The sequence below is a fragment of the Phocoena phocoena genome, chromosome 3, assembly GCF_963924675.1.
Source record: "Phocoena phocoena chromosome 3, mPhoPho1.1, whole genome shotgun sequence".
Classification (NCBI taxonomy): domain Eukaryota; kingdom Metazoa; phylum Chordata; class Mammalia; order Artiodactyla; family Phocoenidae; genus Phocoena; species Phocoena phocoena.
This window is the reverse complement of record NC_089221.1, coordinates 157,225,297-157,251,189: the sequence shown is the minus strand read 5'-3', so window position 1 is coordinate 157,251,189 and position 25,893 is coordinate 157,225,297. Positions and strand designations below refer to the sequence as shown.

Here is a 25,893-nt window from a genome sequence, read left to right as displayed (position 1 = left end):
GGCAGCAACGAGGCTGGGCGGGGCGCTGGTTCGGGTTTCGGCCCGCCCCCGGCGCCGGCGTGACCCCGCCCCGGGCGCGGGCGGGGCCGGGCCAGCTGGCCGGCGCCCCGCCCCCGGCCTGGCGCTCCGGGCGCTATAAGAGGGCGGCGGCTGCGGGGCGCCCAGCGCGGGGCCGGGAGCGCGATGGTCAGCCGCCGCGGCGCGGCAAGATGCTGGATGGGCCCCTGCTGGCGCGCTGGCTGGCCGCGGCCTTCGCGCTGACGCTGCTGCTCGCCGCGCTGCGCCCCTCGGCCGCCTACTTCGGGTAGGTGCCTCGGCAGCCCGGCGGGCGGGGCGGGCGGGCCGTGCCCGAGGCCGGCGCGGGCGCGAGGGCGGGGGCGACCCAGGTGCGCGGGGCGCGGTGCCCGGGCTAGCGAGGGCCCCCGGGTTGCCTGGAGCTGTTTGTTTGCGGAGCCCGCGTCGCTGGGTCCGCGAGTCGGTGTCCCCGTGGCGCGGAGCGCGGAGAGGGGCCGGCGTATCCGACGGGCTGGCGTGAGGCCCCGGTCCTCCGTGACCCCGGAGCTGTAGTCGCTGCGGCCGCGCCCGCGGCCGTGCGTGAGGCTCCCTGGAGCTCCGGGACCAAGCTCTGGTTATCGGCTCCCTTAGGCCAGGATTTCTTGCCAAACGTCTGGAGCCTCCCTGGCCCCTGCACACCCACCCCCCCTTGCAGTTTCCCCCTCCTTTCTCTCCTCGAGAAGTTAATTTAACAACAACAAAAAAATACGTACAAAATCCAGATGTTCCTTGCTCTGAGCCCCAAAGGGAAAAAAAAACTCTAGACTGGAGGAATTTTATTTTTCTTGCGCTTTGCTTCTGACGTTCGCTCGGGCCCCGGCCCGCGGGAGCGCGTCTGTGGGACCTCTCCGGTGCGCAGGGCCCAGCCCAGCCGTGAATGCTGCCTCCCGCCGCCTCCAGGGTCGCTGTCCTGCGCGCTTCTCCGCAGCAGCAGTTAGTGTGGTTTGGGCTCGTCTCCGACGTTCCTTCCTGCCCTTCCTCGTTCCTCGCTCCCAGATCTGGGATGTCCAGACGGGCGAGCTTTGGGGACCCTAGCTGTACTCTGCAGATGGGCACACCGGGGTCTGGGTGGCATCGTGTGGGCAGCCCTCCGGATCTCCCCAGTCTCCCCGCCTCCTTACCCCGTGCCACTCCTGGAGCCGAGGCCACCCTCGCGTCCTGCCCAGTCCCTGTCCTGCGTGCCCTGCGGCCGTTCCCGGGCTGCCGCCCTCCACCCGTCGTCACCTGTTCCCTCTCCCCTGGACCAGGCGCCGGCGCGCAGCGTCCTGGCCGGCAGAGGGCCCCGTTGGTCCAGAAATGTGGCACTGCCAGGGCGGGGAGAGGCCGACTGGGCGAGAAGCCCTGCAGGTGTATCCTGTTCTCAAAGAAAATAAAATATTTTCATGGGAAACTTTCCCTTTGTGTTTTTCTCCCCCCTCCCCCTTCTCCTGTTCTTTTTTCCTGGGTTGTCTTCCAGGGTCAGCTCCCTGTCTCCTTACCCTGGAGACCCCACCCCGCAGCCAGAGCTGTGGCTGTGGGTTTGGCCCGCCTGGGGCCCAGGCTGTGCAGAGACTGGCACGCCCCTGCATGCCATCTGTGCAGCCTTTGCCTCACCCTCTCGGGCAGAGGGAGGGTCAGAGGCTGGCTGTCTGGCTGCAGGTCCACGGTGAGTCACGATGGCCTGTCAGCCAGCTGTGCCTTCTCGCTGTCCGGGCTCAGCCATGGGTCTGCTCACCAGGCTTCAGACACACCCTAGGCTTGTCTGCGCCACGCTGGGCTCTGCTTGGAGTCTCCCTGCTGCTGGCCTTTTCTCTCTGGGAAGATCAGACCCACAGGGTGGCGTTCAGGGTCCTGGCTCCCGCCCTCCATCCCAACCCCTGTAGCATCCCTCTTTTTCTCCGTGTTTTCTCTGCACTTTGTACCTACAGGGAAGTGTGGCCAGTGGCTGTGTGGCAAGTCAGGAGGGCTTGGAGCCCCTGTGGCTTCTCCAGCTAGACCTTCTGGCCCTGTTCTTTAATCCCAAAGGCCCCCTCAAGTGAGGCTTCCCAAGTCCTGCCCCGTGGGTAGCATAGAAAGCAGTTCTGCTGCCTCTGCTGGGGGTACACCCCACTTCCCCCCTCCCCCTGCCACCAGACAAGAGAGACAAGACTCAGCTTGGTGGATGGAGGTCCTGGAGGATGGCAGGCTCTGTGCCAGCCCCACAGGCAGAGAAGGTAAGGGACCTGGTGCTGGAGTCCACTCAGGATAGCACCAGGCATGGAGGCCCAGCCTCTGGCTAGCAGTGACTGGCTGAGCCTGGGTCTGGGGCCCTTTCTCCTGGCTTAATAAAGGGGCAGGAGCCAGAGGGGAGGGGGAGGAGGAGATGGCCCAAGGCAGGCAGGGCCAGGCAGGGCTGGGCCAGAGCCAGGGGGCCTCTCTGTGCCTTGTGCTGGGGCTTCCCTCCCCACCCCAAGTACAGAGGGAACAGGGGGAAGGAGCTGGGATCCAGCCCTCCTCTCCCTTCCCCCACTCTGAAAGCTCTGCCTGGCACAGAGGCTCACAGGCAGGGCAGCTCCAGTTACAGCCCAGAAACCCAGAGAGGCTGGCCTGGGGGAGGATCACGTGGGTGGTGGGAGCCCTCCCTGCCCCGCCCCCCCCACCCCCCCAGGCTGCAACCCAACCCGCCCTGCTCCTGCTGTCCTGCTCAGCCTCTGGCCACCAGGCAGGGCCCTCCAGGTCACCTGCCTGCCATGGGAAAGGGGCTCTCCTCTCTTCCTCCCTGGCCTGACCATTCTTTTTGGTGTGATTAGCAGGTGGTGTTTCCATCTGGTTCTCCTGGGGCTACAGAGATGTCTGTGCTCTGGGGGCCTAGACAGCTGGCCTGATGCTCTCTTGGAAGGAAGTGGAGCCTGGCTCTAAGGAGGAAGAGACTGTCCCAAGGTCTTGTGGCAAGTTTGAGATACAAACTTGGACACCCCTCCCTGCTGCCAACCACCAAGTCCCCTGCCCCACCCCATAGATCTGGGTGGGCTCTCCCATACTTTGCTCCTCTCTTGGCGTTATCCTCAGGTGAGAATATAGAGCTAAAGGGTGGACCTTGTGTGCTGAAACCTGCTCAGGAAGGGACGCCCCAGGCCCTGGGGCAAGCCACCCTTGTGCTCCTCTGAGCCTGGAGCCAGGGGCTGGATCTGGGGATATGGGGGATCTGTGCTTGTCAGAGCAGGGTCTGGGCTCCCCAGCACCTTGCTGCCTCTTTCTTAGAGGTCCTGTGTGTGTGCTGAGCCAGCCCCCTGCAGAGGCCCCTGGGGAAACTGCTAGACAGGCATCCAGGGGCTGCACAGGCCAGCGGAGGCCTGAGGCTTCCAAAGTGATTAATCTTCTATAGAAGTAAGAAGGGGCACTGTGAGCCCTGAGGCTCTTTCATGGTGTTGGCTTCAGCACTCCACATTATACAGGAAACATTTGCAGTGTGATGTGGGGGAGTGGGGCACTGCTGTGAGGTCTGGGCTCATCCCAACTCTCTGGTCCAAGTAGCCTGGAGGCCTGCATGAAAGAGGCAGCACCAGGTGTGACACTAAGGGCTTCCCTACCCCATGAGGGGTGCTGGGAGCCAGTTTGAAAGGCAGCTGAGGTGCTCTGGACCATTGCAAATGGGGGAGGGCAATTGGCCTTAGGGCCAAAGGTCTTTTTGTTATTGAAATGTAACTCACATCCTGTAAATTTACTTAGTTGAAGTATACAGTTCAGTGGTTTTTAATATACCCACAAGGCTGTGCAGCCAGCACCGCTATCTAATTCCAGAACATTTTCATCACCCCAGAAACCTCATATCCCGTCCCCCCCTCCCCCAGCCCCTGGCAACCACTAATCCACTTTCTGTTTCTGTGGATTTGCCTATTCTGGACATTTCATACAAATGGAATCATACCATACGTGGCCTTTCGCGTCTGGCTCTTTTCACCGAGCATACTGTTTTCACGATTTATTCACCTTTGTAGCAAGAATCAGTACATCATTCCTTTTTGTGACTAAATAATATTTGACTAGCTGGACATAGGGCAGTTTTCTTCCACCTATTCATCTCTTGATAGACACTTGGGTAGTTTCAGCCTTTTGGCTATTGTGGATAATGCTCCCGTGAAAATTGGTGTACAAGGTTTTTTTTTGGCTGTATGTTTTCAGTTTTTCTCGGTACATACCTAGGAGTAGAATTGTTGGATCATATAGTCATGCTACGTTTAACCTTTTGAGAAGCCACCACACTGTTTTCCACAGCATCATTTTACATTCCCATCAGTAATGCACGAGGGTTCCAATTTCTCCACTCCTCGCCAATGCTTGTTAATTCTCTGATTTTAAAGAAAACATATTTTTTTGTTTGTTTTTAAATTCTGGCCACCCTGGTCGATTTGAGGTGGTGTCTCGTTGTAGTTTTGATTTACATTTCCCTGATGACTAGTGATGTTGAGCATCTTTTCATGTGCACAGTGGCTATTTATAATGTCTTATTTTGGGGAAACGTCTATTCAGTTTCTTTACCTACTTTTTGGCTCAGTTGTTTGTCTTTCTGTTGAGTTGTAAGAGCTCTTTAAACGTTCTAGATCTATTCTTGGACTGAGGAAAACCTGTTTTCTTGACCTGTGAGCTGGCATGCTCTCACCCCTTCATACAGGGGCTGCACCCATGGGTCTTCACAACAGATCTTCCCCCTGCTTGGCCCCCAGTGGACTATGTGGGGGGCCAGGGTGCAGGTGGCTGTTCATTTGCTGGAGCCTGGTCTGGGGTTGGGGCTAGCTGGAGGCCCTGGCACTGTGCTCGAGGTCTGCCCCAGAGGGGCTGCTGTCATTGGGGTGAGAGAGGGCTCTGAGTGCGGGTCAGGGAGGGTCGACTGCCCAGCGCCAGGAGGTGAGGGCATCTCCTCTGCTTCTCTGAATACTGAGCCTGGGGCTCAGCTGGCGGTCCTATGTGGCCACGTGCCTGCTGGCTGCTTGGAGTAGGGGCTCCCAGCTGGTCCCTAGAGTAGGAAGAAGGAGGGAAGATTTCCTGGGCAGCAGGAGCGAGCCTAATGGTAGAATGATAGAATGACAAGGCTGTACGGTGAGCCTGTGAGTGGGCAAGGGATAAGATGGAGCCCTGCTGAGAGAACGAGACAGCTCTGACAGGGGCTTGGCGGGCTTGTGTATGGGACTGAGGGCTGGGGCTCACCTGTAGGGGAGGTCAGCCTTTCACAGAGAGGCTGGGGAGACCCAGAGTCCACTGGGGCTACGGAGGAGCTGACAGAGTGATAGGTGTCCCAGGGGATTCCCCGGCCAGGGGTGGTGGTGCTGTGAGCTAAGCAGGCAGGAGCTTGGGGAGTCACGTGGGTTTGGGCAACAGGGCAGGTGCTACCCATGGAGACCCACCTCTGGACAGACATGCCCGAAACAGTCCTGCAAGGCCTCAGATCTGGTGTTTGAGGGAGAGGCCATGGAGAGCAGTGTGCTTCAGAGGGTCAGGAGAGGGTAGGTCTGCACTGGCAGCTGAGGTGGGGGAGGGCCCAGGCGATGGGGCCCTATCCACAGTGTCCAGGGCAGCTGAGGGGCTGGCAGGGAGATTGCTGAGGCCCCTTGGAAGCCCTATGGGTGAGACCTCAGAACAGCAGGTGATGAGGGATGCAGGGCAGGGGCAGCAGGCTGAGGGAAGGTGCCTGGGGATGTGGGGAGGGCTTCAGGTCAGAGAAGGGAGCTCCAGGGACAGGAGAGGATAGAGGGGTGGTGTGTAGAGGAGCCTGGGCTTCCTGCCTGCAAAGGAGGGGGGATTCTTCTTGGACTATGGTCCAGGACCTCTGTGGCCAGCAGAGGGACCTAGGTGTTCCAGGTTCCCAGCCTATGGGTCCAGGGCAGACATGGGGAGGCAGTTGGAAAGAGCAGGCGGGGGAGGCAGAGGGGATCCCTTGGGGAGCTCACTGCCCCTTGCATCTCTCGTCTCCAGAGTCCCTCCTGCCTCCCCCCTTCTCCTGGCCAGTCTTCTTTGGGGGGCTGTGGACTCCCAAACCGTTGGCCCCTGCCTGGCCTATTGTCCCCTTCCATAGGCTCCTGGGGGGGCCCTGCCCTGGCCCCCTAATACAGAGACCAGATAGAGGCAGCTGGGAGCATCAGGCCAGGACTGGGCCTCTGGGCTGGGAATCTCGTGCACACAGGCTGTGGAGTCCGGTGGCCTCTTGGTGGGGTCTGAGGTGAGGAGGAAGCCGCCGCCATCTGGCTCCCCTCAGCTGCGTGAGCAGATGTTCTGCCACAGCCGGCGGCCGTCTGGACGGGAGGACAGCTGGCCTAATCTCACCCCCGTCCTTGCCACTGTGGTCCAGGACCTGACTCCAGAGCCATGGGCACTAGCATGATCCTGCCCAGGCTCTCAGGGTGGCCCCAGACTGAGGGTGGCGCCCACCACCCACCCCAGGGGCCTTGTGATATAGAGGACAATAGAAGTGTGTGGGTATTTTTTCTCCTGGAAAAGAATGCACACACACGATTCCTCCCGGGGGGCTGTGGGCCCTGAATTCGGGGAGGAGCGATGAGCTGATAAGGGGCCTGGCTTGGCTTTCCTGGCTGTAGAAAAATGACACCTGTCAGCAGGGCCGGCACTCAGCCCCCTTAATCCCAGCCTGGGGGGCACCCGGCTCCCTTTGTGTATTGTCCCAGAGGTGGGGGTGCCCCTGCAGTGCCCACCCTGGCTCAGCAGACTGCAGGAGGTTTCAGAGGAGGTGCAGTTGTCTGGGAAGTGGGTGAGGCCAGGTCCCTGCTTGAAGGTCAGCCTCTGGTGGGTGGGGAACGGGGCCACTGTCCTCATGGGGCTACCCATCCTCCTGGGTCTGCCTCAGCTGTTGCCTCTTCCAGGAAGCCAGAGCATAGCCCAGAAATATCACTCCTTACCTGTAGCTCACCTCTGGGGAAGCCAGGAGGTTCCCTTGTGGTGTCTCTTCCAAACTGCACTGGGCTAGCTCTTCCGAGGCCTGTGAGGGGGCCCCTCCGCTTCCTGGCTCTGCACCCAGGAGCCTGGTGTGGGGTCAGGCCCAGCCCCCTGCTCACCCCTGGCCCTAACCTCCACCACGCTGCACCCACACTTGCTGACTGGGCCATTACACCTTCCAGCGCACGGATGGTGGGCCAGGTGCGGCAGACACAAGACAATGGGGCCTGGATGTTGGACAGAGGCTTTGCGGGCGTTTTTGCTGTGGTGCCGTGCTGAGGGGAGAGGGCTCTGCTGGAGCTCCCAGGGTGGGAGGTGGGGGTTGAGGACCCCACTGAGCGAGGGTCGGGGAGGTGGGAGCAGATGGCTGCCCACGGTGCATAGCAGGTCTGAGCAGGCCTCTGGAGCGGGGCTTGGTAGCATGGGCTGGATGATGACCAGCCTGTTTTCCTGCAGGGACTAATCATTAATGGACATCTGTGGGCTGGTCCAGGGTCTCCAGAGGAGGGCAGCCCCACTCAGGACGGTATCAACCTGGGTGGTGTGCTGGCCATCTGGCTCTGTGACCTGCGGGCACAGCCCGCCATGCTCCCCTGCTCCTCCCAGTGAGGTTCCTGGCTGGCCTGGTGCCCCTAGCCACAGGAGGAAACCCAGCCGCCCAGCTGGCAGGCCCTGCACCTCGAGACCGGCAGCCGGACGAGGGAATGGAAAAAGGCAAGCCTCAAGCTGCGTTTGTTTTTCTTAGCGATACCTGAGGTAGACGTGGCCAGGGAAGTGGTCTGGCCCGAGAGTAGAGGCTGCCAGGGGCTCCCAGACCAGAGCACACCAGACCTGGCTCCCTCTTGGACAGAGGGAGCAGCAGTGGCTGCCTCAGGCCACCCCAGGGTGGGGTGTTGATTGAGGCTGTCCCAGTGTTCCCCATCTGTGTCTGGCATGGTGCTAGGCCCCTGGGAGGCCAGCTCCAGGAAGGAAACCAGATATCAAAGTGATGCTGGTAGTGGCGGCGGTGGTGGTGGGGTCCGGTGGCTCTCCGAGCACCTGCCCTGCATCTTGCCTGTCCTTTGTGGCAGCCCCGTCATGGGTCCACAGCCATCTCTGAGGCCTGGGGATGTGGTGACCAGGGCACAGAGGTGGCCTGGTCACTCTGGTTCCTCCATGAAGCCACTGCAGCCCGTCTTCTCCTTGCGGCAGTCAGTGAATCTGGGGGTCCCATGCAGCCTCAGCCACCTTCCTGGGGGCTTTCGGCATGCCACTGTCCAATCTGGGCTCCATCGTCCTGCTCTGGAAAGGGGGCAGTTGGCTGGTGGCCCTCAGAGTCTGGGGGTCCCACGAGTTCTGCTCGCTTCAGGGGCCTAGTGTGGATGAGGACCTTTCTGTTAGGCTTGGGGGTGCCAGGCCTGGTGGGCAGTGCTGTGGGTCCCAGTGTAGTGGAGTTTGCTGAGTCCTGTGTCTGCCAGCTGACCCCCAGGGTGGCCAGGCCTTAGCTAGGCAATCCCCTGGACAGTGATGGATCTGTGGACTGACCAAGAGCTCTTCGTGCCCTGGAATCTTCGGGCCCCATGAGGTGGAGAAGTCGGGACCTGGCAGTTCTCACAGCTGATGGAGGTGACAGCTGTCACAGACACAAGGTCTCCGCCACAGTGTGACCTGTATGCGGGGAGCTGCCCTCCCGCCCTGCTCAGCCCCATCCCTTGGCCCTCACCTCCTCCTTGGCACGGCAGGGCACCAAGTGATGGTGGAGCTCTCAGGGAGCCCCAGGCTCTGGTGGCGTCTATGCCCACCCCACACCCGCCTGCTTGGGTGGGAGGCTGCAGGCCACGGGAGGATGGAGGGTTAATCTCAGAACCAGTTCTCAGCACTGGAATTTGTTTTGAATTTGATTCACACAGAAATTAAACGCCGTCTGGTGGGGCTGAGGTTTCCTTGGCAGGGCGCTGTGGCTTCTGGAACTCCGGCCTCTTCTCCTTCCGCCCAGCCCAGGGTCTCAGCTCCCCATGCCCGGGGAGCTGGGTTTGCGGGCAGGGTGGCCCTTGTGGTGGCTGGGCCTGTAGGCAGGAGAAAGGGCAATCGAAATCTGTTCCCCTACCCCAACTGTGAGTGAGAAGGGGTGAGGTGTTCTAGGGGCTGAGTGATGTGGGACAAGGATGGCTCCAGTACCAGTGTAGGCCAAACCTGCACCCACCCTCTTCCGACAATGCCCGTCCCGCTACCTGGCTGTCCTTGGGGCAGATGTGAGGATGTGTGACTGGCTGGGTGCTCAGAGGGGCTGCGCTAGTAGTCTCCAAGCAGTCAGGCATGACAGCCTCAGGCCTGGTCCACAGAGGGGGTTGGGTATCCCCAGACTTGGCTCTGTCTGTCCTAGGTTCTTTCCTGCTGCCCCAGGGCTGGAGTGTGCTCTCTGCAGAGCTCGTCAGGGGGGTGAGCCCTCAGCAACGTGGGACCTGATCCAGGATGATCTGGTCTCAAGATCCTTACCTTGATTACTTCTGCAAAGAGCCTTATTCCAAAGAAGGCACATTCTGAGGTTCCAGGTGGCTGTGAATTTTGGGGACCTTTATCCTGCGCTTCAGATTATTCCTGCAAACAGTTTCTCAAATACGGCGACCAGCATATGGTCAGAGATAGCTTGGTGTGCAGGGAAATGCAGCCAAAGGACTTGCAGAAATGATGGCAGCAGACCAGTAAACAGAGCATCCCACACTGAATAAAACAACTCTCACTGTGCTTGCAGGAGCAAGATAAGCTTGAGATATCTGTAAGGAATGAGAAGCCACAAAAACTGACCCAGCAAGTTTGGAAAAACCAAATAGAACTGGGAAAAATTTTAAGTAGTAGACTGATTTGAAAGCAGATGATAAACAGTTGAAGAGAATTAGCAAACTGTAAGATGGGTCAAGAGAAATTACACAGAGTGTGGCATGGGAAGGCAGATACACAGAAAGCAGAGAGGGTGAGAAACCTGGGGACACAGTGAGGAGGTCCCACATGCTCCACCAGAGGCCCAGAGGTAGAAGAGAAGAGGAACTGATGGGGTGATACATGGAGAGAATGGCTGAGAGTTTTTCTGAAACTGGTCAGAACAATCAAGAAGATTCAAGAGGCCCAGTGTCTTTCTAAGCAGAAAAAAAAAAAAAAAAAAGTTCATGCCAGAACATGGCAGATTGCAACTGCAAAACACCAAAGCAATCCCAAAAAACAAAATACAGATTACCTTCCAAGGATTGTCAGGCTGACAGCTACGTTCAGAACTGAGAGCAAAGCCAGGAGGTGGTGGGACCATCCCCTTGGTGCATGAAAAGAAAATAACTGCCAGCCAAGAACTCTACGCTCGGTGAAGATTACTGTAAAATGAGGGTGAAATAAAGACATTTTCAGACAAATTGAGAGTTGCTCTGAAGGAAATGTTGACGCCGCAGCTTAGGCATGGGAAATGGCCCTGCTGTGTTCCAGACACAAAAAGGAGTGAACGGCAAGGAGAAGGTCACAGGGAGGGAGGGGATAAGGGAGCACTGAACAACTTCCTGTTGGGTCCTAAATGTAGAACTAAAATACACAACAGCATATAATTCCAGGGGGTCAGCAAGGTTGTGTTCTCAGGCCTCATATTACTGAGAAGGGGGTGGTATTGACCAACATTGAACATGGGTAACTTATAGACTCATGTTGTAATTTTGAGGGTAACCATGAAAATAATGGAAATATATGACTTCAAATTAACAAAAGGAAAAGGAGAATAATGAAAATAACCCAAAAGAAGGCAGGAGAGGAGAAAAGAAAAAGAAGAGGCATGGCCAGCAGAAAGGATAAACTGAGACCCCAGGGCCCCAGTGGATGAAATGTTCCAGGCTGAGGTGATTGGGGTTGTGGTCACGTCCTGAGTCTAATTATAGGCTCTGGGTGAGAGACACACGATGTAAGGATAGAGAATGTAAGAGAATGGAGAGAGAACACACCAGCTCAATGGGCCATAAGGTAAAGAGGGAAATGAGAGTAGAGAGAGACTCGGACTCAGCACAGTGACCTGAGCTGTGACTGTTTTAGTCAGTGACCTGGGGCTGTATCAGGCTCAGTCTGGTGCCCTGAGGCTGCAGTTTCGGAGAGACTGAAGCAGCCACAGTGGTAGCTTAAATGCATATTTCAGAAGTGGAGAGACACTTGAAAGCACTCAGCAAGTGTCCATCGCAAAAGTGAGGAAGAGAAGTAAGGTAAACCGAAAGAAAGTAGAAGTAGTGCAGAAATCAACAAAAAAAACGTGCATTAGAGATGAACAGATCCCTCTCTGGGAAGGTCTTAGAAACACCTGAGGAGACTAACCCAGTGAAGAGGAGGCTCAGAGTGCTAGTGTCCAGCTACGGGGAACATCATCACAGATTCTGCAAACAAAAACAAGGGAATGTAATGAACAGTTCCATGCTGATAAATCTGCAAATTCAGAGGAAATGGAGAAAACCAAAAAAGTAACAGAAACAGATTCAAGATATAGAAATATTGACTAACACTACAGTAAGCAAAGAAATTGGGTCACTGGGAATGTAAAGTGGTATAGTCACTGTGGCAAACAATCTGACAGTTCCTCAAACAATTAAATGTGGAATTCCTCTATGACCTAGCAGTTCCACTCCTGGGTATATACCCATGAGAAATGAAAACATATGTTCACAAAAATATGTGTACATGAGTGGTCATAGTGGCATTATGAACAATAGCTGAAGAGTGAACAACTCGGACTTCCCTGGCAGCCCAGTGGTTAAGACTCTGCGCTCCCAATGCCAAGGGTACGGGTTCCATCCCTGGTCAGAGAACTAAGATCCCTCATGCTGCAGGACGCGGCCAAAAAATAAATTAAATAAATAAAAAGATTGAACAGCTCAAACGTCCATCACCTGAGGAGTAGAAAAATAGAATGTGGTATATCCATACAGTGGGATATTATTACATGCTACCACATGGAGGGACCTTGAAAACATTGTGCTAAGTGAAAGAAGCCAGTCAGAAAAGGCCACACGTTGTTTGATTCCTTTTATAGGAAATGTCCAGATCAGGCAGACCCCCAGAGGCAGAAGGTAGATTAGTGGTTGCCAGGAGTTGGGGGAGGGGAATAGGGAGGTAATAGCTAAAGAGTACGCTATGTAGTTTCTTTTTGAAGTGATGAAAATATCCTAAAATTGACTGTGGTGGTGTTTGCACATATCTGCAAATATACTACAAAATGCTGAATTACATACTTTAAATGGGCAAATTTTATGGTAAGTGAATTATATCTTAATATATAAAGGTGTTCTAAAAGAAAAGAAAAAGAAATTGGACCAGAAAGGAAATGTTTCCACCAAGAAAAGGTCAGCCTGCATGGCTTCATGGCAAGTTCCACCAAACAGTCAAGAAGACACGATTCTAATCTGACACAACTCTTCTAGGAAATTTAAAAAAACAAAACAAAACAAAAAACTCCTGCTAAGGCACTGAAACTCAGCAGGAAGAGCATGGGAGAAGAAAATTACAAGCACGGATGCAAACATCCTAGACAAAACATCATCAAGTTACATCAGCAAAACAGAGAAAGGATAAAACCCATCGTGGCCAACTGGGTTTATTCCAGGAATGCTTAATGTCTAACATTAGAAAAATCAATTCGTGAAATTCCTCAATTTAGCAGATTAAAGGAGAAAAATCACACATCAAAAGATGCAGGGATGACATTTGATAAAGTTCAACATCCATTTGTGATTTTTAAAAACATTCATAGCAAACTAAAAGCAGAAGGGAACTTCTTTAACTTGATACAGGGTGTCCAGAAAAACACACAGCAAACCTCATGCTTGACAGTGAAATGGCAAAAGCTTCCCTTTTAAGACCAAGAGTCAGACAGGGATGCCTGTCGTCACCGTTGTCTAAATCTGGGTGATGCCAATTGTCTTAACAGACCCTCAAGCATGATGGGAGTCATTTCTCTCGTGTAGCAATCACGTTCTGGCTCTGTGAGTGCATTGACTCCTGGTCTCTGGCCTTGTAGTGCCAGTCTTTAGGGCGCCCTTGCGTCTGGAGGGGTGGGTCTGGGTAGCAGAGATGAGCAAGGATGAGGGTCCCCACTTTCTGGTGGTGGTGCCCACAGTTCTCTCCTTCACCTCATGGCCACACATGCTGGCAAGGGCACTGGACAGCTCTGTGCTGACTGGTGGCTGTGGAGTTGGGGGTCAGGAGGCTGGGTCCCAGAGGGTAGCTGGCAGATTCTGCACGATTATGCTGATGGCCCTAGCCAGTGTAGCAAGGCAGGAAGAACCGCATAGTAAGACTGCATGATTGTACACAGAGCATCTGAAAATCATCAGAGATGAATTACAACACATAGCAAGGTCACCAAATACTAAATCAGCATAGGGTCAGTTGGACTTTTGTAGGTCAGCAACAGAGGGAAGACTGACTTTATAAAGTTATTTTATTTTTATACACTATCACTCTGGAACACAGACTGACTCTAATACAGGCCAGCCCTGTGGGAGGCTGTAAGACTTCAGACTTCAGTGGGGGAACGTGTAAGACTTCAGAGAGAGGCAGGAAGGAATCCTGAGTAAATGGAGAGAGATGCTGTTCTCACCAATGGAGAGATTCAAAATTGCACACACAGGGGACTTCCCTGGTGGTGCAGTGGTTAAGCATCTGCCTGCCAATGCAGGGGTCACGGGTTCGATCCCTGGTCCGGGAAGATCCCACATGCTGCAGAGCAACTAAGCCTGTGCACCACAACTACTGAGCCCACGCGCCTAGAGCCCGTGCTCTGCAACAAGAGAAGCCATCACAATGAGAAGCCCGTGCACTGCAACAAAGAGTAGCCCCGCTCGCCACAACTAGAGAAAGCCCGCACACTGCAAAGAAGACCCAATGCAGCCAAAAATATATAAATAAATTTATTTTAAAAAATTGCACAGAGCAGTCATGACCACCCCAGCAAACCCTGTCACGTGTGTGCAAATGCAGAGCCACCGTGTGCCCTTGGAATCTGTTGGAAGGAGCTCCTGACGGAATCCCAGTAAAACGTCAGGAGCTCGGGACACTAGCCCAGGGTGGAGCCTGGAAATGAGCCACATGTGAGGCTGCTGTGACATCACAGAGCAGCGAGGAGATGGAACCTTTGGGATCCTGAGGGAGGGATGCTGGCCCCACCATACTTCATGGGCAGATGTTGGTGTCAGCTGGATGGAGAGCTGGATGTGCACAGCAAGATGAGGAAGCTTTTGGAGGATGTTTAGGAGATTGTTTATGACATTAGTGGTGGCAGTTGAGAGTGCCTGGGCACAAGGCTGTTTCTTGAGCTGGGTGAGAGCTGTGTTTCCCAGTTGTGCTGCTCACTTCCATGTGTGTATTATATCTTTTGAAGATACCTGAGTGTTGTAAAGTGCCAGACCAACACTTAGGTCTCGTTTCTTCCCAGGAAATGGGTCCAGAGCTGGGGAGAGGGCAGCCAGGTGGAGCAAGGGCAGCCAACCTGGACTCAAGTCCTCCATGGGCTTCCTGGGCAGGCTTATGTGCCCATTGACCCGCCTGTCTCAGACCAGATGCCCACAGAGAGGGAGGGGCAGCTGTGTGAGCACAGTGGCAGGTGCACTGGTGTGGGCAGTGGGCGGTTGGAGGGTCTGTGCTGTGCCGGGTGGCCTGGGCGCTTTCTGGGCTGGAAGGCGCAGCCCCTGGAGATAGGCTGTGTGGGCAGAGGCTCATTGCTCCAGGCTGGCATACAGGGCTGAGAGCCTGTGAGGGACTTCTCCATGCCACTGGCTGTATGTTGAACTTTGTCATTTTGAATGGGCCACATGTACATGGGACAACGTGTGAGTGGCTCACACGCCATAAGGGAGAAGAACGTGTTTCCTCTGCCCCAGGCTGCCTTTATCCTGGGTTGCCCCGTGCACCCACAGGTGTGCATGCAGGTACTCTGCAGAGGTAGGCCTGTGCCTTGCACTGAGTGTACACAGCAGGTGGGCTGCGGCTTTTCTGAGGCCTGCTGAATACTGGAGTGGATGGAGCCCATTTATTCAGCCAATCTCCAGTCTTTTTGAATACCAAACAGTGCTTCCAGTGTTTTTGCATGACAGCGTTGCATTGGGTAACATGTGAGTGACATACGCTTGTACGTTGTTTCTTGCTGACATTAAATTTTTTTTTTTTTGCTTATATGTTTTAAGATAACGTATCTGTAGTCTGTATTTCTAGAAAGAGAATTGGTGGGTGAATTTTTATAGATATGTCAGTCCAGAATTCCAGCCAAGGAGGAACACCTCCTTCCCTGTGTCCTTGACAATAATCCTATCAGACATTGATTTGTACTCCTCTGATGAATGAAAAATAACCTATCAATATAGTTTTGTTTTTTTTGTTTTTGCTGTATGCAGGCCCCTCACTGTTGTGGCCTCTCCCGTTGCGGAGCACAGGCTCCGGACGTGCAGGCTTAGCAGCCATGGCTCACGGGCCCAGCCGCTCCGCGGCATGTGGGGTCTTCCCGGACCGGGGCACGAACCCGTGTCCTCTGCATCGGCAGGTGGACTCTCAACCACTGCGCCACCAGGGAAGCCCTCAATATAGTTTTATCTTGCATTTTTTTGAGTGAAATGCAAATAAGTTTTTAACAGCCAGCTATATTCTCTTCCCTTGAACTGTATGTTCATATCCTGTATCCAATTAACAGTTGATTCCTTTGTTATTGATCTAGAGGAAAAGATACGCCTGTGTCCACATATGTACATGCAACACATGCGCATGTGCCCACACACAAGCAAAGAAACTTGGTCCTTGGCCTGGGATCTGAATTGCAGCATTTCCTCTGTTGGTCTTGGGGTTCTATGCTACTTTTTGCTGTGCAGAGATTCTTGTACATTTCGATAGTCTAATTTATTAAATTTTAAAGGCATTTTGGATTCTGAGTCCCTCTGACAAAAGCCTCCCTGATTCTAAGAATGTTTTATGAACCTCTCATCTTTCCTCCAGCACTTCTGTGGGTTCCTCGTTGTGTTGTCGTTTCTGCCTCTTGTCCCTGGGACCTTCTCCACTGAGCCCGGACCCACCTGACGGCCACCCTCTTCCCTGTACCCCATGCATTGTCTCACCCCTGCACCTCCGTGAGGGTTTGTCCTCTGTTGCTGCACTCCGGGCCATAAGTTCACAGGCTGGCTGCACTGAGTCCACACTGACTGTTAAGGGGGCCTGGGCAGGGGCCAGTTGGGCCCCCGTAAAAAGGAGGTGGGGACGTGCCACCTTGGGATGAGGGACGCCGGGGGGTAGAGCAGTGCTGCCCCCTTGGGTTTCAGCCTCATGCCTACCATGGGAGCTGGGTGATGGCTCAGGGGAAAGGCCTGGCCCGGGGCCTCAGGCCTCAGCCATGTGGCCACACGATTTTCAGATGGCCATTCCTGGACTTGAGCTGACCCTTCCACAACATCCTTCTGCCCAGAACAGATGTAGACCCCACCTGGCCTCAGGAGAGTGTCAGCTTGCCTGTGGCTGTGTTTATGGAGCTGCCTCTGGTACCCTGGTGGACATGCTGAGGCCAGGTGGGAGTGAAACTACCTATAGCTATGTAGACTGGCCCTGGGTGTGGGGGACCCCTGAGTTAGCTCCTCATGTGCAGTGTGGACACAGGCTGGCACCAGGTAGGGAGGGCCCTGTCCTCAGTGCCCATGTGCAGAATTTGGACACAGGCACCCCCAATGCCTCCTGGAAGACTGGAAGGCAGCATCACCTGCCATTTGTCTCCCTCTCCTCGTCCGTTTCCATCCCCATGTCCCCCAGGATGGCCTTACAGTAGGGGTCTTCTTGGATGCTGGAATGTTTTGGCAGCGGTGGGAGCTTGGTTAATCTGAATCCTGCCTGGGGGATGTGCTGGTTGGAGGCTACAGTGCTTTAGCCATGTGGCACGCAGTTCTGGGCACAGCTGTTGACATTCCTGTCTGGGGACAAGTCTCCACTGTGTGAGCTGTCTTTGTGTGAGGAGTATGGCTCTTCCAGCCTCCAGCCCAGGGTCCTCGGGCCCCTGCCTGCTCACCCTGCCCCAGCGCAGCAGCTGTCCTCAGGCAGGGGCCTGGAAGTCCACAAAACTGCCCCCTGACGTCAGCCTCTGCCACATCCCCATGTCCTTAGGCATGAAGTCCTAATGCTAGATAAGGGGTGCAGGTAACTGGGGCTGCCGTGTGCTGCTACCCCTCCAGTGCATCGTCCCAGCTCCAAGCTCATGTGTCTTCTCCCCGAAGGTCTTACTGCCTCTGCATCCCCACTGCTCAGTGGCCCACAAAGGATCTGTCCGTGTCTCAGGGACCTTTGGAGCTTCTCCTCTAGCCAGCACCCGTGCTGACCTCCCACCGCACACCCAGGGGCCTCCTGATTCAGAGTGTTGCTTATGGAGAGGGACACGGGTCTTTCAGCAACGTCTGCACAGACTTGAGCTGGCAGGGATGCCTCTGTGGGCTCTGCTCACCCACACCCTTGGTCTCAGGGTTGGGAGCAGTTGCCACCTCTGCTCTCCCACAGCTCACCGGTACACTAGCTCTGAGCGCTGTGGAGAGCAGGGCCAAGGCCTGGGGTGGGTCTTCTCAGGGCGCCCACCATGGCCTCACTCATGCGGTACCTAAGTGTGCAGAGGTGGGGGGTAGTGGTCCTTTCTGCTCTGCACCCCTAGGCCTGACCAGTCAGCTCTGGTGTTCTGGTAGCCTCCTTGCCCAATGCTGCCTGGGCCTCCTGTCAGCCTGGTTCCCGAGCCTCAGCACCCTGCTTTGCTGTTCTCAGGGAGCTGATCAGCGAGGGTGAGCCAGGGGCAACTCCTTCAGGGACCGGGGTCCAGAGGCCTCAGGGTAGGGCTGATTCTGCTTTGCACGGGCCCCACCCTTACCAGGGTGGATATGCAGCGACTCCCCTCTCCACTAGGCAGGGCAGGGCATGCTGGGGTGTGTGTGCATGCAGCTACAAAATGTGGTACCCCAGGTTGTTCCCATGGGAACCTCAACCTGCAGCATTACTGCTGGAGTCTGTTAGAGGGTAGGGTTCTAGAAGGCCCTGCCCACTTCCCTTCCCCTGCAGAAAGCTGCAGCTCTCCTTGTCAGCCCAGTGGCCACCGTACCCCTGAGGGGGCTTTGGAAGGTCAGCCAGAAATGGGATGGGGCACGGTGTGGGGCTCCAGTATCTGTGAACTCCTGATACCCTTGGTTCCTGGGGTTGGCTGAGGTGAGAGGTGGGGGCTGGGGCTTGTTTCTAAAGATGCTCTAGTGGTGGGCTCTGAGCCCCGTTCACGTCCAGGTGGGCACCTCTCCCTCCTGAGGGCTGAAGGTCTGGGTGGGGCTGGGCTTGGACGTTCCTGGAGCCCAGATGTGCAGTTGTCTGTCTGGGGACACTGAGGCCCATGGTTCTGAGCACAGAGCAGGCAGAAGGCCAGAGCCAGTCATTCCCTGGATGGAGCAGCTGGTAAGGAGTTAGGGCAGGCAGGCCAGACAGAGGAAGACGGACACAGGCCAGGGCCTTGGCTCAGCCAAGAGAAGGGGTGGAGTTGCACAAGAACCAGGAGCCCACTTCCTGGGTGGCACCTGGGTCCTGGGCTGGGAGGCCCCTTCTGGTGCACATATTCCAGGAGACCCCATTGGAACCATGGGGGCCATCTGCACAGGCTGCAGGACAGGGAGTGAGCCAGGGCCATCCTCAAGGGACCACAGGGCCGTGGGGGGCACCCCAGCTGGGGATGGCAGAGTGTGGGAGTCCTAGAGCAAGCTGGGTAAGCAGACATGGGAGTGGGTCGGGGAGGGTACGGTAGATGTACATCTCATGTGGCCTGAGGCAACTGTGTCCGCTCCCTGCCTTGGTTGTATGCCCTTGGCCAATACCCTGGGCTGGGCAGTCTTCCCAGGTGTGTGTGTATGAGTTTCTAGCTGTGTGTTCCTTCCCCTGTCATCAGACCTGGGCAGTGAGGCTGGTGTCAGCTGGGGTGTGACTCCCTGAAGGGACTTGTTGGGGAGTAGTCAGCATCCATGTGGGTACCTGAGTTATGCTCACTGGGCAGCCAGTGTGAGAACCCAGGGCGTGCAGGGGGCCAGGCAGGGGTCCACAAGCAGTTGGCAGGGCAGGGCATGAGTGGATATGGGGGCAAGCGGGTGTAGAGAGGATGCCTGGTGGGCAAGGGTCCCACGGCCTTCTCACCACCCCTCCCCTGCCAGGTTCTCTGTGGCCTTTCTGTACCTGTCCCTGGGCCTGCTGCCCCTTCTGTCCCCCAGGTGGGCCCACTGGGGCTCTTATCCAGTTGCCACCATGCTTTCCGGCCGAGCAGGTTCTTCTGCTGCCCCAGCGTCTGCAGCCCTCGCCCAGCGCCCACCTTCTGCCTCTGGGGCAGGGCTCACTCTGGCCTCTCTGTGCCCAGGCTGACGGGCAGTGAGCCCCTGACCATCCTCCCGCTGACCCTGGAGCCAGAAGCAGCTGCCCAGGCACACTACAAGGCCTGCGACCGGCTGAAGCTGGAGCGCAAGCAGCGGCGCATGTGCCGCCGGGACCCCGGTGTGGCTGAGACGCTGGTGGAAGCGGTCAGCATGAGTGCTCTCGAGTGCCAGTACCAGTTCCGGTTTGAGCGCTGGAACTGTACGTTGGAGGGTCGCTACCGGGCCAGTCTGCTCAAGCGAGGTGAGTGTGCTGGGACAGTGGGCCGGAGCAGGGAGGCAGGACCTCCTAGCCCTGGTGTGCGCCCCTAGTGCATCACCTCAGCTGAGTTCCAGGTGACTGGGCGGTGGGTGGGATCTGACTCCCCTGATCCCCCCCTTCCCCTTCCTCCTGCCCTCTCCCCCATGCCCGGTCCCTTCTCACACCTGCATGGAACAGTTGCTGGTGGCACAAGGCACATGTGGTCAGCTGTGACAAGGCCTGAGGCAGCTCTGATGGCTCTTGCCACATGGCAGTGGCTGAGGCCCAGTGCCTGGGCACAGGAGCAGGGGTCCAGCTGGTGCCCCAGCCCAGAGCACGGAGCCTCCTCTCTTGTGTCTCCTTCTGCATGAGGGTGCCAAGGGGGACTCTCATCTGAGTCTCTCAACAGCGTTGTTTTAAAAACTAGGGGACACGGGGGAAGGGTAAGCTGGGACGAAGTGAGAGAGTGGCCTGGACATATATACACTACTAAATGTAAAATAGATAGCTAGTGGGAAGCAGCTGCATAGCACAGGGCGATCAGCTCGGTGGTTTGTGACCACCTAGAGGGGTGGGATAGAGAGGGTGGGAGGGAGGGAGATGCAAGAGGGAGGAGATATGGGGATATATGTATATGTATAGCTGATTCACTTTGTTATAAAGCAGAAACTGACACACCATTGTAAAGCAATTATACTCCAATAAAGATGTTAAAAAAAAAAAAAAAAAACTAGGGACCTGGGGCCCAGGGCATGGCAAGGCTCACAGAGGGCCCTGGCCAGTCTAGTAGGTTGGAGACCCAGATGGATAGGGTCTCCGATTGCTGGGCACACCTGTGGCCCAGTACACTCTGGGTTCTCTCCTGCCCCTGACCAGTCCTATGTCTGGGGCACAAGGGAGCACCTCCTGTCCCCAGGTGCACATGGCAGCCCAGGCAGGTATGCCCCTCCCTGCATGGAACACACCAGGAAGGATCCTTCCCGCAGACCCTGCTCTGTATGGAATGTGTGCCTGGGGATGCCATGACTTGGCTGCACCTGAGCGAGACGGGGGCCGCTGTGGCCTGCTGACCTGCCTCTGCCCCCACCACCCCAGGCTTCAAGGAGACAGCCTTCCTTTACGCCATCTCCTCTGCTGGCCTGACGCATGCACTGGCCAAGGCGTGCAGTGCGGGCCGCATGGAGCGCTGCACTTGTGATGAGGCCCCTGACTTGGAGAACCGAGAGGCCTGGCAGTGGGGTGGCTGCGGGGACAATCTCAAGTACAGCAGCAAGTTCGTCAAGGAGTTCCTGGGTCGGCGGTCTAGCAAGGATCTGCGAGCCCGTGTGGATTTCCACAACAACCTCGTGGGTGTGAAGGCAAGCGGGGTGGGGTGCGGAGTGGGAAACGGTGCAGGGTGGGGGGCGCACAGGGCAGGGCATGGGGTGGGTGTGGGGTTGCAGGTGGCATGAGTTGGGGAGCAGGGCGGGAAAGTGCAGAGGGGTGGGCAGGGTGCATATGTGTTTAAGGGCTGGGGTGCAGGGGCTGAGGGAGGGGCATTGGTGGTGGAAAGGGCTGGGAGGAGGTGAAGTCGGCTTCCTCTGGGGCTCTGTTCCAGCCACTGGTGACAGCCAGGGCCTCCAGTCCTTCTGCTTATAAGGCTCATTACTTACCGGATGGGCAGGGATACTAGTTGTCATGGTGGGGAACTCCATGGAGGGGTGCCCCGTGGTCTCCCGTGGTTGGGTGGAACCAGAAGGCCTACTTGCTGCTGGCTGGTGAACAGGCAGGTGGGTCCTGGCTGGTCAAGGCCACAGGGAGGGTCTCCCTGCTGGGCACCATCTAACCACGAAGACAGTGGACTGGTCCCTACCTGCCAGGGCTGAGGGGTGGGTGGTCCTGTCACCAGGGACCTAGGTGGACAGCAAACGGGTAAGTGTGTGGTCCAGGGGTCCCGGGGAAAAGCTGGGGGTGTGGCTGGCTCAAGCTGGGGAGGCGGCTGCTACCTCAGGGACCCTGTCTGTGGCCAGGACTGTTCCGAGGAAACTTGAAACAAAAGACTCAAGGTGAAAAGGACTGTTTCAGCTCTCTTGCTGGGCCCTTCTGGGAGCTGCTGGCTGCAGGCATGGCTGGACCTGGGGGAACCTGGCTCCGCACACTCTCTACCCACCTGCCAGCCCCTTGGCTCCATGCCACTGGAGGAGGCATCGGGTCCCGCCACCTTCACTGTGGACAGAACACCCCACCCTCTTAGTCCGTGCACAACCTGGCCAGTCAAACGCCTCCCAAGGCTCAGCCTGAGCTGTGGGATAGTCAGGGACTGGGAGGGGGATCTGCGTGCTTGCTGGGCAGCCCTTGGGATATGGAGCCCCAGCCTGGGGGCTGGAGAGGGGCGTGAGGTAATTAATGCCAGCCTCACTCTGAGCCCCTCTTTATTGAGAAGCCAGAGTTCTGAGGTGTGGGCTTATTAAAGAATCAATTTCCCCCTATTCCACAGGAGCTCTGCCTCTCCTTCCACCCTCCGGGGAGGGGTGCAGGCTGATTAAATCCCCCATGGGAGGCCCTTTCTTTTCCTCTGCACTCGCCCTTTTGTAAGCTATTAATGAAAAGTCAGAATATGAAAGTGCTCCATTAGCTCCACTGGTCCTGGGTAAGCCTCGTTTTAATTAAATTTGTCCGGGTTTCTCAGCACAGTATCATTAAATGTGACTCTTCTGTTGCCTGGCTGGAGGGCAGCTATGTTTCTTAATCCCCCTTGAGCCGACTCTCCCTGGGGGCAGTGTGGGAGCTCAGGCCTGGCTTGGGGCCCACTGGGAGAGGGACCTCCCCTTCCCCTGCCGTTCTTCTTCCCTGTGTCCCTCTAGGGACCCCAGTGTGGAAAGTCAGGCAGGAGGCCCCGTGGGACAGCTGGGCTGACTCCACGGCTTTGCAAGTTGGACCCAAGTCCTGGGAGGGGAAGGGCCCAGCCTGGGTCTTAGGCAGCTTCCCAGATCCCAAGCGGAGTGTTGGTGCTGGGCCATGCCTGCTCCTGCCTGCATGTGTGCGGTGGGTGCAGCCCCCTCCCATCTGGACCTCTCTGGAGGCTTTCTCCCACTTTCCAAGTAGCAGGGTGGGGGATGGTGCCTGCACAGGCAGTAGCATCTGATCCCTGTGTTCAGGCAGGGGCATGGCCAGTTCTGTCCACTAGGCAAGCTAACTTGCTTGTCCTTACTTTTTCAAGGAGCAGACTGCTGAGGACAGACTGTGTGGTCCTGGGGGGTGCTGACAGGGGGGCTAGTGGGGAGGTGTGCCCTGCCTTGCAGAGGGCAGCCTGGGACGCAGGGATGGGAAGGGAGGACCATGATGGTGCAGGAGGTGGGTTCAGGGTGCTGCAGTGGCCACTCTGAAGGTGTGGTGCTGGCTATGGGGTTTCTGTCCGGGTGGTTCATGGCTTGGAGGGGGAGGGACATGTGTGGGTACCAGGGAGCCTGGGTAGTGAGCAGTGGTGACCCCCTTTGCCTGGGCCTGGGTCTGGGGGGCCATGAGGTCAGGCCCTGGGGTGAATGGCAGTTCCAGCCCCTCTGAGGGTTGTCCTTGGGGACTGGTCTCCAGTCTGCTCAGAGTGGCCCTTATGCCCACCTCCCTCCCAGGTGATCAAGGCTGGGGTGGAGACCACATGCAAGTGCCACGGCGTGTCAGGCTCGTGCACCGTGCGGACGTGCTGGCGGCAGCTGGCGCCTTTCCATGAGGTGGGCAAGCGCCTGAAGCACAAGTACGAGACAGCGCTCAAGGTGGGCAGCACCACCAATGAGGCCACCGGCGAGGCCGGCGCCATCTCACCACCGCGGGGCCGGGCCACAGGGACGGGTGGTGGCGACCCACTGCCCCGCACACCGGAGCTAGTGCACCTGGACGACTCACCCAGCTTCTGCTTGGCCGGCCGCTTCTCCCCAGGCACTGCCGGCCGCAGGTGCCACCGTGAGAAGAACTGCGAGAGTATCTGCTGCGGGCGTGGTCACAACACACAGAGTCGGGTGGTGACCCGGCCTTGCCAGTGCCAGGTGCGCTGGTGCTGCTATGTGGAGTGCAGGCAGTGCACCCAGCGCGAGGAAGTCTACACCTGCAAGGGCTGAGCCCCTGTGCCTGGCCAGGCTGCTGCAGGGGTGCAGGCAGTGTGTGCAATGTGAGGGGTGTACACCTGCAGGGGCTGAGCCCCTGGGCCTGGCCAGGCTGTTGCAGGGGTACAGGTGGTGTGTGCCATGTGAGGGGTCTAGACCTGCAGGGGCTGAGTCCTTGACCCGGGCGCCCCCAGTATACTTGGTTACAAGGCAGGGGCAGAGGCCAGGGAGTTGGCTTTGTTGGCCATCTCTGCCCTTTTATCTCCCCATCTCAAAGGCCCAGTCTGACCTCTGCATCCCCTGTTTGTCCCTCCCCATGACTTGAGAGCTTTGCACAGATGCTTTCCAAGCTGTGTCCCCCTGAGTCACCAGGTGCCCCTCCTGCGCTGGGTGCCCTATGAGGAGCAGCGGGCACACCTTCATGACCACATGGCCTCTGTGTGAGCTGCCTGTGGCCTGTCCTGCACCAGCACTGGCTTAGAGTCAAACCACTAGGGTAGAGAGCAGATGCCTGGCTGCCCAGGTGCGGGGGTTCTACTGCCGGCCCCCTCTGACATCGAGTACTTCTCTTTGGAGTGATATCAGTGACTTTTAAGTTATTTTTATTTAACTAATATATAATTATTATTTTCTCCATCCCTGCAGTCTCCCAGGCTGTGGCTTCTCCCCCTCTCAGCAGAGCCTGGCCTGGAGGGGCCCCTTTCTCCCTCCCCTCCACGCCCCCTCCTAAACTGTTCGCCTGATCTGCTTTGTCGTTTGAAACCACTAAATCCAGAGAGACGTGCTGTCGTTGTTTTTGAAGAAGTAAAGCAGGCTGTGTCTGGCCACCACCCTCAGGGTTTCTGGAAGCCAGGTCCCATGGTCCAGGTCGGCTACCCATAGCAAGGCTGACCTGGGAAGTGGACAGGCCCTGCTCTGCACCCTGCAGGCACATGGCTCCACACTCTAGCCTCCTCAATGCAGATTCTGGGGCTGGGGGTGGCAGAAGGTGGCCTGTTCTCCCCCAGAGGTGGGCACGGGCAGAGGGGCAGGGCCAGCCCCTTGGAGGTTCATTTCACGAGGAAGGCACAGCTTGCTCTCTGTCACTGTGGGGGAGGCAGGGTGGGGACAGACATGGGTGGAGAGAGTCTAGGTTAGGATGTGGCAGATGGAAGGCTGTTCTCCTTGGCCATGCTGTTGATTTTGCAGGGAAGGGAAAAGGATGGCCAGCACTGACCTGATTTGGTTTGAGGGTGTGTGCACACATGTGTGCATGTGTGTATGCATGCATGAGCGTGTGGTGTGTGTACATGAGCATGTTTGTGTGCATGCATGAGTGTACATGTGTGTGAGTATGTGATGTGTGTATGCATAAGTGCATGTGCGTGCTTGTGTGTGAGCACGTGTATGTATCTGCATGTGTGTGTTCACGCATGAGAATGCGAGCACATCTGTGCATGTACGTACACGGATGCATGTGTGTGTGTGGCCATGTGCACGTGTTTGTGCGTGTGTGGTGCCTGTGCTTCGTGTGCGCACGTGTGAGCATACGTGTGTGCGTGCACGCATGTGCGTAAGCGTGTCTGCATATGTGTGGTGTGTGATCATGTACACTGTGTTGGGTTGTGGTCAGTGGTTGGTTGGGGTGTGGCCTCTGCCCTGTGCCCTTCCTAGGTGTGGAGCTCTACTTCCCATGTTGGTGGGGCCTCCAGCCCTGGGCCCATCCTGCTCAGCTCTATGACTGTGCTCTGAGGGTGTGCGCTGGGGTTTGGGCAAGCACAGAGCTGGGTGGCAGCGTGGACACGGGAACTACTGAGTGAAGGGATTCCTCGGAGTCCAGGGGGCGCTTCAGGAACCCTGGGGACTGTGTTTTTAAAAGAAAACCTATTTATGTGGATGTGGGTCTCTTTGTCCCTGTTTTATAGTGTAAATAGTAAAGTTTATTCTCCTGTGGTTCAGAGAACATCCCCATGAATAAGTGCATGCTGGCAGAGTGGTGCAGCCAAGGCATGTCCCCTGGGAGGGGACAGTGGATGATGTGGGTCCGCCCCTCAGTCTCCTTCACGCCTGGCTGGAGAGGGTGAGGATAGGCTGGGGTGCATCCCAGTTGTCCCCAAGCGTTCCCACCTGCTGGGGCCTGGAGCAGGCAGACCTGGCCATGCTTCTATGACAAGACTGTAGCTCGGTCACTACTGGGTCTGGAAAGGCGGCAAGTCAGAGGAAGGATTTTTTTTTTAATCAAATACCA

General features: G+C 56.7%; 1 protein-coding gene across 1 annotated transcript; it reads left to right on the top strand.

Annotated features, from left to right (window-relative positions):
- The first annotated feature begins 209 nt into the window (after nucleotides 1-209).
- On the top strand, nucleotides 210-23,681 carry WNT9A (Wnt family member 9A). The gene is made up of 4 exons (XM_065875230.1): nucleotides 210-304; nucleotides 19,337-19,593; nucleotides 20,686-20,948; nucleotides 23,199-23,681. Exons 1-4 carry the CDS (start codon nucleotides 210-212, stop codon nucleotides 23,679-23,681), a joined length of 1,098 nt encoding a protein of 365 aa, XP_065731302.1.
- The last annotated feature ends 2,212 nt before the right edge of the window (nucleotides 23,682-25,893 follow it).

Excerpts from the sequence above, each read along its gene's own strand:
- WNT9A (XM_065875230.1), top strand. The coding sequence starts at position 210 with ATGCTGGATGGGCCCCTGCTGGCGCGCTGGCTGGCCGCGGCCTTCGCG. Across the intron at positions 305-19,336 it reads CCCTCGGCCGCCTACTTCGG|GCTGACGGGCAGTGAGCCCC; the intron begins GTAGGTGCCTCG and ends CTCTGTGCCCAG. Across the intron at positions 20,949-23,198 it reads ACAACCTCGTGGGTGTGAAG|GTGATCAAGGCTGGGGTGGA; the intron begins GCAAGCGGGGTG and ends CCTCCCTCCCAG.